This window comes from Denticeps clupeoides, chromosome 1 (genome assembly GCF_900700375.1).
Source record: "Denticeps clupeoides chromosome 1, fDenClu1.1, whole genome shotgun sequence".
NCBI classification, from domain to species: Eukaryota; Metazoa; Chordata; class Actinopteri; order Clupeiformes; family Denticipitidae; genus Denticeps; species Denticeps clupeoides.
Window position 1 is genome coordinate 27,274,393 of NC_041707.1, and position 12,794 is coordinate 27,287,186.

General features: G+C 39.8%; 1 protein-coding gene across 3 annotated transcripts in view; it reads left to right on the forward strand.

The window, feature by feature from the left end:
* The window catches only part of shprh (SNF2 histone linker PHD RING helicase), an 89,195-nt gene that overhangs the window by 14,649 nt on the left and 61,752 nt on the right, over positions 1-12,794 (forward strand). For all 3 annotated transcript variants that reach the window (XM_028982162.1, XM_028982163.1, XM_028982164.1), the window contains 3 exons: positions 7,502-7,758; positions 7,947-8,255; positions 11,668-11,889. In XM_028982162.1, coding sequence (XP_028837995.1) covers positions 7,502-7,758; positions 7,947-8,255; positions 11,668-11,889 — 788 coding nt within the window. The remainder of the gene's footprint in view (positions 1-7,501; positions 7,759-7,946; positions 8,256-11,667; positions 11,890-12,794) is intronic.

The window sequence follows — 12,794 nt, forward strand, 5'->3', positions numbered from 1 at the left end:
GTTGGTTCAAGTTCTTCACATGGGATAAAAAGGATTGTGATCAGCAAAAACTAGGACAGGGAGTGTCGTTGATTCAATATACACCTCAACGTGCTGCAGTGCTAAAATCAGTGCGAGAGCTTCTTTCTCTATTGTACTATACAGTCCCTGACAAAAGTATTGTTGCTTATCTATTTTGTAGAAACACCTGTTATTAACCTGACTTTTAATTAATCAATTTGTGTTAGAAATAGCTCATATGAAAAACTAAAACCCTACTAAAATATATGTAAGTTTTGTTGCCTATACAATTTACTGCAAATACAAAAATATGTCAGCAAATTAGTGGCAAGTAGTAGTGCTGTGGGATCCAAATTTAATAACTTGTATGACTTCCATGAGCTTGAAGGACTGCACTCCAAGGTTATTATAGTTAACGAAAACGAACGAAAAAACTAAAACTAGAATTGACTGAAATAAAAATAACAGTGCAAGTTTCAAAAAAAAAGAAAACTAACTGAAACTGTTTTGTGTGTATACAAAACAAACTTAAACGAACTAATATTATAGCAAGAACGTCCTTCGTTTTCGTATTTGTAATAAGCCTTTTGGGTTGAATTAAAATCTATTTACTTCACGTTGCCAGTTTTAAGCCAGGTGTTTGTCCAGTATGGCAACACGTAGTCTGTGATGTCACGTGTCCATAGTCTGTCCGTGACGCTGCCGGCTAGCGTGATGGCTGCAGCGAAAGTCGGAAGAAAGTGGCAGAGTCCTATTTGGGATTTCTTTGATTATGACAGTGTCAAAAATAAAAGTAAGTGCCTTGTTGTATAAGCAGGTGATACAATATGTGGAGTACTTCTCAAGGGGACAAACCCCACAAATCTGAAAGTTCATTTGAAAAGCTCACACAAAAAGGCGAACCAAGAGAACCTGGACAAGCTAGCCTTTCACCCGCCCTCCCCCGAAAGAGAAGCGACAGCCAGGTGAGGTAACATGGGAAAGGAACGTGATATGACAGCATCCATAATGGACTGCTTCCACCGCCGACCAAGTAGCTGCTGGCTAGTAAATACGCAGGAACACCACAAACGAGAAGAAGCATCGGTAAATATGTTTATTAATACTGGAATGTCTACATGACTGTGTGACTCGATTGCCTTCAAAAAGTTCACCGCTTCACTCGAACCAAAATTCAAAACACCCGGAGCTGCAAGAGTCAATAACCTCATCGGAGCTAAGATGCATAAGGCTTAGCAGAAGATATAATAAAAGAGGCGAGGATGGTGAGCCTGTGTGTAGATGGTTGGAGCAAGAGAGGATTAACAGCATCTTTCATGGGTGTGTCAGCTTGTTTTTACCATCCGCCCGGAGGCCAAGTTCACCATGCTTTGCTAAACCTACACCCCCATGTGATGGAGCACCCACATAACGGGGAGGCCATTGCCCGCTGCATTGATGAGACATTAGATGAATGGGGAATTGGAGAAGACAAAGTGCTGCTTATTGTGACAGATAACGGATAATGGCTCCAACATTGTCAAGGCTGTGCGTCTACTTGGGGATAGAAGCCGGGAGGAAAGTGGGGAGTCAGCTGATAGCTCACAGCCTCAACCAGGAGGTGCTGGAGACAACCAGGATGAATTGTGGCTCCAGTCAGAGTCTGAGGAGTTGGACATGGAGGACAAGGAGTGTGGAGAGCTTGGTGAGTGTGATTATTAGCACAATGTGAGTCAGCAGATTCGTTGGACTGAAGCGTTGCATAAAATTAAATTTAATCTAAAAAAATATTAGCATTTTTAAAAACATTTTAAAATATAAAATGTATGTTTATTTGCAACAGTTATAGCATCTTTAGCATTCCAAACGACTAAATAATGACACACACATGCTCTGAACACTCAAGTCTTCACTAGGGATAAGGGTAATCACTAGGCCTGCATGATTAATACAGAAATCATAATTGTTGGTTATTCAACTTGATATTGTAATTGCAATTATTATTGTTGATTAATAGATTTTATGTTTTATAACTTTCTGTGCAGCAGCTTCATGGTACATTCTCAACATCCAAAACTAAATGATATAATGTAAATAACAAATAATTATGGGAATTGTGTTGTTAGTAAAAAATCCAAAAAGAATAACTTCAATTTATCAATTTTACAATCGCTGATTTACCAATGTGTTTAGTGCTTAAACATACTGCCGAAACGCACAGATATGAGCACAAAGGGACAGCTGTAATTGAGGATTTTGGTGATTATGTAATTATTTCACCCGTAATTGTAATCCCGATAGTTTTACGATTAATTGTGCAGCCCTAGTAATCACTTGTGATTTGGAAAATGACCGTCCATAGTACTATACATGACATACGAATCGTTACACCCCTAGTGATTATTTTGACAGATACATTTGTTCATATTATTAGATTTTTTTATTTTGGATATGTGTATTTTCCATTTTATGCTTACGTAACAAATTGTTTGTTTTCTTATCCTTCTTTGCAAAGAACTTGACCTGCCAGATGATGGGGAGAACAAGTTCCAGAGAATGCCATGCTTCACCCACACCCTTCAACTCACATTGAAAGATGCCATGAAGCACCCAAATGCTGATTCACTCATAACAAGAGCACGACTGTGAGGAAATCATCATCATCATTTGATATGCTGAGAAGACTGCTGGAGATCAGAGCTGAACTAAACCAAGTACTTGAGGAGTTGAGCATAGACACACTTCTCACAAGCAACTGGACTAAGCTTGAGAAATTGGTCAAGCTACTTGAGCCCTTTGCCATTCACACAGACCAGCTTCAGAATGACAGCCAGTCACTCTCACAAGTAGTGCCATGCCTGCTCAACCTCGAGGCACACCTGCTGACCACTACTGCTGGAAAGCAGTTAGCACAAGTACAGCTGAAGTCTTTGTGAGATCATTTTTCTGTCATTCTTAGCCCTGATTCCCCAAAGTTTGATGCTACACCAGCAGCAGCCTGCCTAATGGATCCAAGTGTTTCACTGGTTCTTCAAACACCAGACACAGTGCCACTGAGGAGGGCAGCTCAGTCTTTTGTGCAACACCTGGCTGCTGCTCCGAATAACCTAGCTACTGCTTCTCAGGATGATGTTGCCACTGCAAGGGTCAATCAATCTCCAGCAAGTTCCCCTCCTACTGTCCTACAGAAATACCGCTTTCTTGCATCCAGGAAGTAGGTCAACGTGTCACTGACAAATCAGCCTGATGTGACCAATAGTTTGGTGACTGAAATAAATAAGTATGTTGATGATGTCAAACACGGTATCTTTAATGAGACACCACTACAAGAACGGCTGTCTATTCAAAACTTGCCCCTGTGGCATTGGACCTTGTAAGTGCCCCTGCCTCACAAGCCTTTGTGGAGCGCATCTTCTCTGTGTGTGGACTGTTTTCATCTGGCCTTAGAAACAGATCAACCACATCTCTTGAGCAGCGTGTTTTCCTCAAGATCGAATCATCTGGCGAATTTGCCCTTTTTGCTGTTCTCTGGCAAATGCCAAATATGCTGCATGGTGTTTGGCTCCATGTCTACTGATGTACTGGCCTATCTAACGTTTTTTTAGACTGAAATGTGCTTGTGGGTGAAGTGGAAAGCAGGCAAACAAAAAGAAAGGCAACAGGCAACGAATGCTGTGAAGGAAGTGAGTGCAGCAAAAAGGACTCCACCCAAAATTCTAAAATAAAAATTGGTCAGATAAAAAAAAAATAATTGCAGCCCATAGTTTGTCTGCTATTGGTGGTGGTGAGGGCACATTGAATATGACACATCTGGAAACCCAGATGGCTTCAATACTGGGGGAAACAGGTTTGTGTTGGGTGCTTTGCTCAGTGGCACGTCAATATCACCGGGATTCGAACTGGCACTCTTCTGATTAACGGGGCCACTTCCTTAACCATTAGGCCACCACTGCCCGCATGTGTAGGAAGATACATACACATTTTTAGGTCCTGTTTTGTTCATACGCACCAGTTATAAATGAGACCCCAGGTAAATACTCCTCTTCCAAATGAATAGGAAGCTGCTGAAAATCTTTTGCAAACAGCAGCATGCACAATATGGGGGCCTTGCATGATTTTCTGTTGAGAATAAAAAAAATTGTTCAATAATATTTTAATTGTTATGTTACAAAAACATCCACACCTATTTTTTTATTTAATCTTAACAAGGCAAAGGCAAAATCTGAGTCTTGAGATTGTAATGGCATGTTAGCAGAGTGTGTTGGTATAAATTGTATGTGCATACGTGTAGACATGCCAATGTCTACATATTAGATGCTGCCTGCAAATGCGTAAAATCACAGAATGCGTAAAAGTGGCACATTTCCCATGTCCTCTGTTTCATGTGTAATTTATATGGAAACGTTCAAATTACCTTGACATTTTATCATAAAATGCATGAAACACACATCAACACAGAAATACATACTGTGCTTTGAAATAAACAAAGAACGGAATTTTTTTTCCTGGCAGAGTAGTCAAAGGGGGGAGAGCTGTCGACACGAGGTTCCAAAATTGTGCTTGTTTTTTTTCCTTTTCCCCTTTTTTATTTTTCCACAATAAATGTAAATATTTACAGGTGAGAAAATAGGTATTTCACAAGGAATCAACATTAATGAGAAGAAATATCTACAAGGAAATGCTACATATGAAAATAGTACAAACCCATACATCAAACGCTACCAATGATCATAGCCCCCTTACGCCTTTTTGCACCCTGTTAATTATTAGGTACATGTGGTTGTGACACCCACCAGCATCAGGCAGCTATGATGGAACAATGTGTACTTTTTGAGCGGCTTCTCTATTCGGCTAACTCTGTGACAAAAAGGTGGAACCGGGATTTAGTTTTACGCGTCTATAGATTCAAACGTAGTGTGATGCGAGTTCACAGCTTGAAAGAAGTGATTGTTATTGTGATACACTGCAGCACAACACACGGTGCACATAACAAATTGTATCCTCTGCTTTTAACTCTTCACCCTTAGTGAGCAGTGGGCAGCCATGACAGACGACTGTGGGGCAGTTTGTGGGGATGGTTCTTTGCTCAGTGGCACCTCAGTGGCATCTTGGTGGATCAGGATTAGAACCGGCAACCTTCTGATTATGGGAAGGCTTTCTTAACCGCTAGGCCACCACTGCCCTTGGAAAGATATTTATTATAAAATAGCAGTCAGATTAAAATATTGGCCAGAACCAAAACAAACCTATTTTTGTTTACGCAGCTGCTGCCTACAGTGCTGTACAAGATTCTAAAAGAGGAGAGATTCCCATTTCATTGTCATTTCAACTGACATGATATTTAGATTCTACATTAAAGGGGAGACTGTTGCCATGGTTTTGAATCCCCAAATCGAATCAATTTTTGAACCAAATAGACATATAACATGGAGAAGGAAAAAGAAGAGAAAAGAGATTTTTTGACAGTGAGAAACCTTACATGAATTCCTAGGGTGGTAGTAGCCTAGTGGGTAACACACTCGCCTATGAACCACAAGACCCAGGTTCGAATCCCACCTACTACCATTGTGTCCCTGAGCAAGACACTTAACCCTAAAATTGCTCCAGGGAGACTGTCCCTGTAACTACTGATTGTAAGTCGCTCTGGATAAGGGCGTCTGATAAATGCTGTAAATGTAAATGTAAATGTAAAAAAAGATTGATCACCCAATTTCAATGGAACTTACCTTACCTGCTAACCTTTACAAAGATGGTTTATTATTTAAATAATGGGATGCTTAACACCACTACCATTTACCACATACATTTGTTGTGTATTTGTTCATGCATGTTGCTGTTGAAAAAACAATGTTAAAGTAAAGCAGCAAGCAAATCCCACTTACTACCATTGTGTCCGTGAGCAAGACACTAAACCCTAATTTGCTCCAGGGAGAACAGTCCCTGTAACTACTGATTGTAAGTCGCTCTAGATAAGGGAATCTGATAAATGCTGCAAATGTAAATGTAACAGCTGTAAGAAGGTGTCTGGAAGAAGACAGCACCCTCACAGCCAGAAGCAACCTCAACCCAGACCAAATCTGCCTGCTCCTGGACTTGTGCTTGTGCACCACTTATTTCACATACAAGGGCGACTTCAACAGACAGAGACATGGCTGTGCCATTTATTCTCCAGTGTGATGTATTGTTACCAACCTGTACATGGAAGAAGTGGAGGAGAAAGCACTCAACTCCTTCCCAGGGACAACCCCAACCCACTGGTTCAGATATGTGGATGACACCTGGGTGAAGATCAAGAGCCAGGAGGTACAGGCCTTCACAGATCACATTAAGTCTGTGTACACAAACATACAATTCACCAGAGAGGACTCCAAAAATAACCGTCTGGCTTTCCTGGACTGCGGTTATCGTTGGGACTGATAGAAAGCTAGATATAGAAATGTACACCCACACTGATCAGTATCTATTGTTTGACTCACATCACCCACTACAACACAAACAAGGAGTAATCAGAACTCTGTACCATAGAGCAGAGAACATTCCCACCACTACAGATGCCAGAAATAAGGAAGACAGCCATCTGAAGACAGCCCTTAAAACCTGTGGATATCCCAAGTGGGCTTTTAACAAGGCAGGATCCTCCTTCAGGAAAAGGACCACAGAACAACCTGATTCCCAGGGCCAACGGAAGTACCTGGTCATTCCATACATGGCTGGTGTGTCTGAAAGACTGAAAGGTTGGCCACACTTAACAACCCACTTAATGGGGGCAGGAGGAGCTGCCAGGTGTGGGGCTGTCATAGCTACCCACCGTCCTCCCCTGCTTATGTTTCACTTAATGAGCCTATTCAAGGTGAGGTGAAACCAACCTGGAGGCTAAATTTGTGATCACAAGCCAACTTCCCTCAGATTGACTGTGGAAGTTCTGTGGATGCAGAATGAAACATAGCTACCTTAAAGAAAGAAGTCAAGTTGCCATGACTCAACTTTCAGACAATTTCACCTGGATGACTGAGAATCTTCACAAACATGTCTAACAGTAGACGTGTTTTACTGTAAAGATCTTTTAATGACTGTTGCTGGCAAGCTTTGTAGACAGTTGTATAGAGAAGTGCATGATTTGGAGGACTGTTGGTGAGAGTAAACAGTGGAGCTCATTGCTTTATTGTTTGTATTGGAGAAAGGATGGGAATGATCGGAATGGGGGAGTTGCCAGGGGCATGCTCTGTTTGTGCATGAGTATTAGTTCGGGTGATGGGCTGGTGGGTAGTAAAATAGCCACTGCCCATATGACTTAAAAGTGATAGGGGCATTTTGTTTGCTTATTTCATGCTGACTGCTGCTGGATTATTATCATGTTATAACTGTACACCTCATAGAAATTATAGTCACATTTCAATATTGCGAGATCTCATGGTGCAGTATCTTGTCACCCCTAATTACTAATATTTAAAATATTCAACTAGATTGTGTTGAGTGGATCTGTGAGAATTATTTCTATTTATTTATTTATTTATTTTCACAGCTGTTCGTGTAATGCTTCTAACTGCCATTAGAGAGGTGATGGATGTGAAAGGTGCATCAGTCAAAGCTATTTTTGCATACCTGCGCACCATATACAACTATGATCCTATGAAGAACCGGAACCACATTAAAAAGACTCTGGCCAAGCTCATTAGTGAGGAGAATGTGGTTCAGGTCAAAGGCCATGGGCTAACTGGTTCGTTGAGGCTTGGAAAAAGCTACAAAGATAAAAAGAAAGATTCAGCTTTGCACAAATATGTAAGTATATTGATAAACCCAAGTATATTCCTACACCATTATTGTGGCTGATTCATGATCGCTGTTTCGTACCGCTGGTAAGTTACTTGAGGATTTCAGTTAAACTCAGTCCAATGTTGACAGTGATTCTGATTTTTTGCCAGAGTAAATGCAAATTGAATGCTTCCTCTGTGTTTTATGTTTAACAGAATTCAAGTGGAGATACTTCCACGGCCACCTCACCCAGGTCTCCAAGTGTAAGCAATGAGAAGAAAATTACTGACTGTTCCTGTCCAGTGCAATGCACCAAAGAGCAACCAATAAAGAAGAATGAACATGACAAAAATATGACCATCAACATTGTCAAGCAATGCAAGTTTAACAAAATTAAAGAAGAGATGCTCCTAACTACTGGGAAACCAGCACTCCTCACAAACAAATATCTGCATTTCCCTTTAAAATCTCTGGATTACCGCTTTGAGTGCATCTGTGGTGAGAGCGGGCTTCTGGATAACAAGGTGAGTACGGAAGGCTGAGATGTCTTAATATCACATCTAAGACTCATTGTATTGGTACTGGCTGCTTGATAATTCGTGGGCATTTGGCTTGATTTCACAAGCTTTAATGTCCTTGTTAAGAAAAAGGAATAATACAAAAAAATTATAGTCAACAAAAATCGAATAGTATGTAGATGTAGTAACCCACATCTGTTCCTGGCTTTCCTTTTTAAAGGTCAAATGACATGACATGTTTTGCTTGCTTTTATACAGTACAGGCCAAAAGTTTGGACACACCTTCTCATTCAATGTGTTTTCTTTAATTTCATGACCATTTACATTGGTAGATTCTCACTGAAGGCCTCAAAACTATGAATGAACACATGTGGAGTTATGTACTTAAGTACAAAAAAAGGTGAAATAACACCAGAGGGACAAATAACTTATATTCTATTTTTTTAAAAACTTTTCTCTGATATCTGCACACTGTTGTAATTCTCTCGATGAGCTTCAAGAACTAGTGTTGTGGAAGTTATTTCCATCACCGAGCGTCTCTGGAGTCACAAACAGTTAAATTAATTTAGTCAGGCTTTATTTACATTTGCGCATGGGAAGACTCGCTATACGAATCCCCAAAGGTCTGAACACACTGACGTGTATATATAGTCAGTGAAGCACTGATGTTTATCTTTGTGCCTGTTGGTGCCAGCTCAGAACACAATCTCACACATTCCTCAGAAATAAAACTGTCAGACCCAAAGATTTACAAATCTGTTCTCCATGGCTCTGGATGAGAAACATTTAAGAAAAACTTTTCTTTCACATTAAACACTTTGCTTTCAATTTTCCCTCACAGTAGTCACCTGAAATGGTTTTCCAACAGTCTTGAAGGAGTTCCCATAGGTGTTTAGCCCTTGTTGGCCCCTTTGCCTTCACTCTGCGGCCCAGCTCACCACAAACCAACTCGATTGGGTTCAGGTCCGGAGGCTGTGGAGACCAGGTCATCTGCTGCAGCACTCCATCATTCTCCTTCTTGGTCAAATAGCCCTTACACTGCCTGGAGGTGTCATTGGGGTCATTGTCCTATTGAAAAATAAAAGATCATCCAACTAAACACAAACCGGATGGGATGGCATGTCCCTGCAGGATTTTGTGGTATCCATGCTGGTTCAGTGTGCCTTCAATTTTGAATAACTCCCCAACAGTGTCACCAGCAAAACACCCCCAAACCATCACACATCCTCCTCCATGCTTCACAGTGGGAACCAGGCATGTGGAATCCATCCTTTCACCTTTTCTGCATCTCACAAAGACACGGCGGTTGGAACCAAATATGTCTAATGTCCATTCCTTGTGTTTCTTGTCCCAAACAAATCTCTTCTGCTTGTTGCCTGTCCTTAGCAGTGGTTCCCTGGCAGCTATTTGACCATGAAGGCCTGATTCACACAATCTCCTCTTAACAATTTTCTAGAGATGGGTCTGCTGCTAGAACTCTGTGTGGCATTTATCTGGTCTCTGATCTGAGCTGCTGATAACTTGCGATTTCTGAGGCTGGTGACTCGGATTAACTTCTCTTCAGAGGTTACTCTTGGTCTTCCTTTCCTGGGTCAGTCCTCATGTGTGCCAGTTTCATTGTAGCGTTTGATGGTTTTTGCGACTCCACTTGGGGACACAATTAAAGTTTTTGCAATTTTCCGGACTGACTGACCTTCGTTTCTTAAAGTAATAATGGCCACTCGTTGTTCTTTAGTTATCTGATTGGTTCTTGCCATAATATGAATTTTAACAGTTGTCCAATAGGGCTGTCGGCTGTGTAGTAACCTGACCTCTGCACAACACAACCGATGGTCCCAACCCCATTGATAAAGCAAGAAATTCCACTAATTAACCTTGATAAGGCACACCTGTGATATGAAAACCATTCCAGGTGACTACCTCTTGAAGCTCATTGAGAGAATGTCAAGAGTGTGCAAAGCAGTAATCAGAGCAAAGGGTGGCTATTTTGAAGAAACTAGAATATAAAACATGTTTTCAGTTATTTCACCTTTTTTTTTTGTTAAGTACATAACTCCACATGTGCTCATTCATAGTTTTGATGCCTTCAGTGAAAATCAACCAATGTGAAAATCATGAAAATAAAGAAAACACATAACACTAACACACACTCACAAAAGAGAAAAAAATACTCTAGCACTTAAAAATCCCTAGCATGTTCTATTCTTGACAAGTTAGGCCTTATCAGGGCTCTTAGATTTGTAACTCAAAATCTATGGAAACTGAATGAGAATTGCTGGTGTGTTCCTCTTGTAAGTCGCTTTGGATAAAAGCATCTGCCAACTAGAGTAAAGTAATGGGTCTCCTAATACTGTATCTGAAGTCTTTTTTCAAAATTCAGTCTTGCTGCGGAATTACAGTAATTTTGAGCCAGTCCCACAATGAAATTTGAAAAAAAATTAAATGAAATAAAAAAAAACGATAAATTCACCCCCCCTGGTTCTTCAGAGTATTGCGGAACAAAAATACTTTGTGCTAATTTTTACATCCAATTACCAAGCAACTGCATGTCTGCAAGCCATGCCAGTCGGTGAAGCTACTTTTTTAGGGGAGGGATGTTTTTTTCTCTGTGCGGGCAAATCATGAGAAATGGGAGGTAACCTTTCCTTCTTATGACAACATAAGGGGCTAAATTCCAGATTATGCCACCTGAGCTGCCGCTTTCTAAAGGGTGAAGCAGAATGACCAAAGCACTCTTTTTATACGTATTGTCCTTTCTAGCTACTGCAGGACCATAGACAGGCTAGGGGAACTCTTATTAATGTTAAATAATCTCACAAAGTGAAATATTCGTGTCATGGGACCTTTAATATTTTAATCAGTCATTATGTAGTGGTTATTCATGTTCGGATGGCCTGTTATTTGTTCAAATAATTACTGCTGGACAAAAGTTTTAAAACAATCTGAGGAGCAAATATACAGCTTATGTTAAGTTACGTCACGCTATTACATTAATATTTGTCTGTCAGAAAATGTTAAAACATCATTCATGTTCATTTAGATCTGTGTCCTCAATTATCTTAACCATTTATTCCATTTGCCTCCTGATAGTGTTGATTTATTGTTTTGTGTAATTAAAAAAAGTTTATCAGACTCATTGTTTTTTCTTGTCATATAGTGACATTCATTTAGAAAGCATTGCTGCAAGAAACGAATGATAATTTTGGAGCTCTGCCATCGAAAAGTGTGGAGTGTAGTTGCAAGGAGCTGCACAGGAATCATTTGGTTTAGAAGCAGTGTGGTAGAAGTTTAGGCATGAGATTTATTTATTTATTTTAATTTGTTTGAGATTGGCTGGCTGAAAATACCATTTGTTTTGCAGCAGTAAATTATCAGAATTCCAATGATTATCAAGAATTTTCTTACCCCTGATTGTTAGGCTCAGGTGCAGTGTCTGAACTGTCAACTGTGGCAACACGCCAAGTGTATGAACTACAAACAAGAGGATGTGGCAGTCACCCCATTCTACTGTCCACACTGCCTGGTTGCCATGACGCTTGTGCCTACTGGTGCCACCCTCATCATCTCTCCCAGCTCCATAAGCCGCCAATGGGAAGAGGAAATCATCCATCATGTTCGTTCAGCTTCTCTTAGGGTGCTGGTGAGAGACTACATGAAGTACCATTGTCTGCATAATTAGGACCACCAGAGACCAATGGTGCATAGCCCTATTGTTCCTTCAAGAATTATTATTATTATTATTATTATTATTATTATTATTATTATTATTAGGGCTTGAGGACCCTGTCCAGTGAACATAAGGGGCCACAGACTCTTGGACCTTGGCACCTATCACATCACGACTTGTGGTGTTCACATATTGGCATGTGCATCTCCTCAAGACAAGATATGCTCAAAGATATGCTTTTTTTATTTGAAACAAGGATCCTAGGTTTGTCAGATATTGTCCAAATAAATAGAAAGGTTTTGAAATTACACTGAATATTTCTGTAATTTTTCAACCTGACAACCCAATATTTAGTCTCACTTGAATATGTATAATATGTGTAATTCAGTTGCCCTGTGCTTAATTATGAAAATCCATTCTGGATGCGGTTGACTGTGAGCACAAGCTCATTTATTGCTGCTTGAAGTTTTAATTAGAAATGTTATTTGATTTGTAAAATTAAAAAGTCAATATAGTACTTATCTTAAAATATGTGATTGAGTGTATATATATATATATATATATATAATTGATTGATTGTTTATCTATTTTCTCATAGCCTGACAGCATCTCAATTAGGGCTGCAACTAACGATTATTTTAATAATCAATTAATCTGTTAATTCTTTTTTTTATTAATCGTAGAATCGGATAAAAAAACAGAAAAGCATTCATTTCCAACCCAAAAACAGAACCAACATCTTTAGAAAGTGCACAAACATGTTGCTCCTTGAGCTGTTATAATAATAATAAAATAAAATAAAAATGGACTAACACAAAAAACATACACATGTATGCTACATCTGCCAAATATAGTTTTTTTTTTAAAAATAAAGTACC